The sequence below is a fragment of the Pteropus vampyrus genome, unplaced genomic scaffold (assembly GCF_000151845.1).
Source record: "Pteropus vampyrus isolate Shadow unplaced genomic scaffold, Pvam_2.0 Scaffold1543, whole genome shotgun sequence".
Lineage (NCBI taxonomy): Eukaryota > Metazoa > Chordata > Mammalia > Chiroptera > Pteropodidae > Pteropus > Pteropus vampyrus.
The window spans coordinates 3,633-5,501 of record NW_011890324.1 but is presented as its reverse complement, the minus strand read 5'-3'; the positions used below and the strand labels follow the sequence as shown (position 1 = coordinate 5,501).

At 34.0% G+C, this 1,869-nt stretch overlaps 1 protein-coding gene across 1 annotated transcript in view; it reads right to left on the bottom strand.

The window, feature by feature from the left end:
* Window positions 1-1,716: 1,716 nt before the first annotated feature.
* The window catches only part of LOC105310244 (olfactory receptor 5B2-like), a 1,027-nt gene continuing 874 nt past the window's right edge, over window positions 1,717-1,869 (bottom strand). The window contains exon 2 of the mRNA XM_023526630.1: window positions 1,717-1,869. This exon is cut by the window's right edge and continues 412 nt beyond it. Within this exon, the coding sequence (XP_023382398.1) occupies window positions 1,717-1,869 (153 nt within the window).

The window sequence follows — 1,869 nt, the reverse complement described above, 5'->3', positions numbered from 1 at the left end:
TGAATAGAAAAACAAACAAACAAAATCCATACATTAGAAGTATAACTTGTAAAACCTAATGTATAGTGTCAGCAACAAACAATCAGAACAAACAAGCAGAGATTCATGGACATGGACAATAGACTAGTGGTTACCAGAGGGCAGAGGGGGAGGGGGAAAGGGGGAGATAGACGGAGTAAAAGGGGTCAAATATGTGGTGACAGAAAGAAATCTAATCATGGACGGTAAACACACAATGCAATATATATATATGCCTTACTGTTGAATTGTACACCTGAAACTTACTGGATTTCATTAACCAATGTCACCATAAAAAAAAAAAAAAAGATGATTCATAGTATATGTCATCAGGGAAATGCAAATTAAAACAACAATAAGATACCACTACACACCTATTAAAATGTCCAAAATCCAGAACACTGACAACACCAAGTGCTGGCGAGGATGTGGAACAGGAATTCTCATTCACTGCTGGTGGAAATGCAAAATGGAACAGCCATTTTCGAAGACAATTTGGAGGTTTCTTGAAAAACTATCCATACTCTTACCATAAAATCCAGCAATCATCTTCCTTGGTATTTACCCAAATGAGTTAAAAATTTATGTCCATACAAAAATCTGCACATGAATGTTTCAATAACATTCATACATTTATTCATTACATTTATTCATAATTGCCCAAACTGGAAGCAACCAAGATTTTTTTCATTAGATTAATAGGTAAATAAACTGCATACAATTATTCAGCACTAAAAAGAAGTGAGCTATCAAGACATGAAAAGACATGGAGGAACTTTAAATACATATTATTACATGAAAGAAACCAATATGAAAAGGCTACATATTGTATGATTCCAACAATATGACATTCTGGTAAAGGAAAAACTATGGAGACAGCAAAAGGATCAGTAGTTGCCAGGGGTTTTGGAAGAGAGAGATGACTAGGCAGAGCACAGAGGATTTTTAGGGCAGTGAAAATATTCTGTATGACATTATAATGATGGATTTAATTTATTATACATTGGTCTAAATCCATAGTATGTACAATACTAAGAGAAAACTCAAAGGTAAGCTATGAAATTAGAGTAATTATTTTATCTTTTTGAAAATTGTAATGGGAACATGTTGATTCTACAAAACGACTCAGTCAAGACAGAAATATTAACTCTTTTAAGATGTGATATTTATGTTTCTCAATAAAATGTGCCAAAAGGTACATAGTTTCATTCAAAAATACATGACCTTTTTCTCCTATTCAGAATCTTAGAACAGTTATTCAAAATAAAAAGAAATAGTTATGGTTAGATTCAACTTTATATTTGATATCTCAGCTACTCAAATTATTTTTATTAAAAATTAGCAACACTTCATTTACCTCTGATGAATTTCCCACTGTGATAAGTGTGAGTTTATGTGGGACATGTCCACATGCCCTTGTTCATGGGCTTTTTTGTGCTCCTGTTTGACATGTTAATGTCATTAATAACATTTGACAAGCAGGTCCCCAAGTTTCTAATGCTTCCCCTTAGCCATCCTCATTCAGGTATTATACTTCTGAATATGTTTTCTTGTTACTAGACAAAGATTTTTGAAAAGACAAGGATGTCATCTCAGGAATTTAAATGCAGTGTGGGTTTGCATTTACAGTAAAAAGTAATTTACTGCATAGGGAAAGTTTGAGAGGAATTAAACAAGGTTATTGTGCATGATGAAAGATTAAAATCTCAATCCTAGAGAAAAAGTTGCCTTCTCAATCACCTTCTTGAATGCACTCTTGACCTCTTTGTTCCTCAGGCTGTAGACCAGGGGGTTCAGCGTGGGGATGACCATAGAATAGAACACAGCGGCTACTTTGTCTGTGTCCATGGA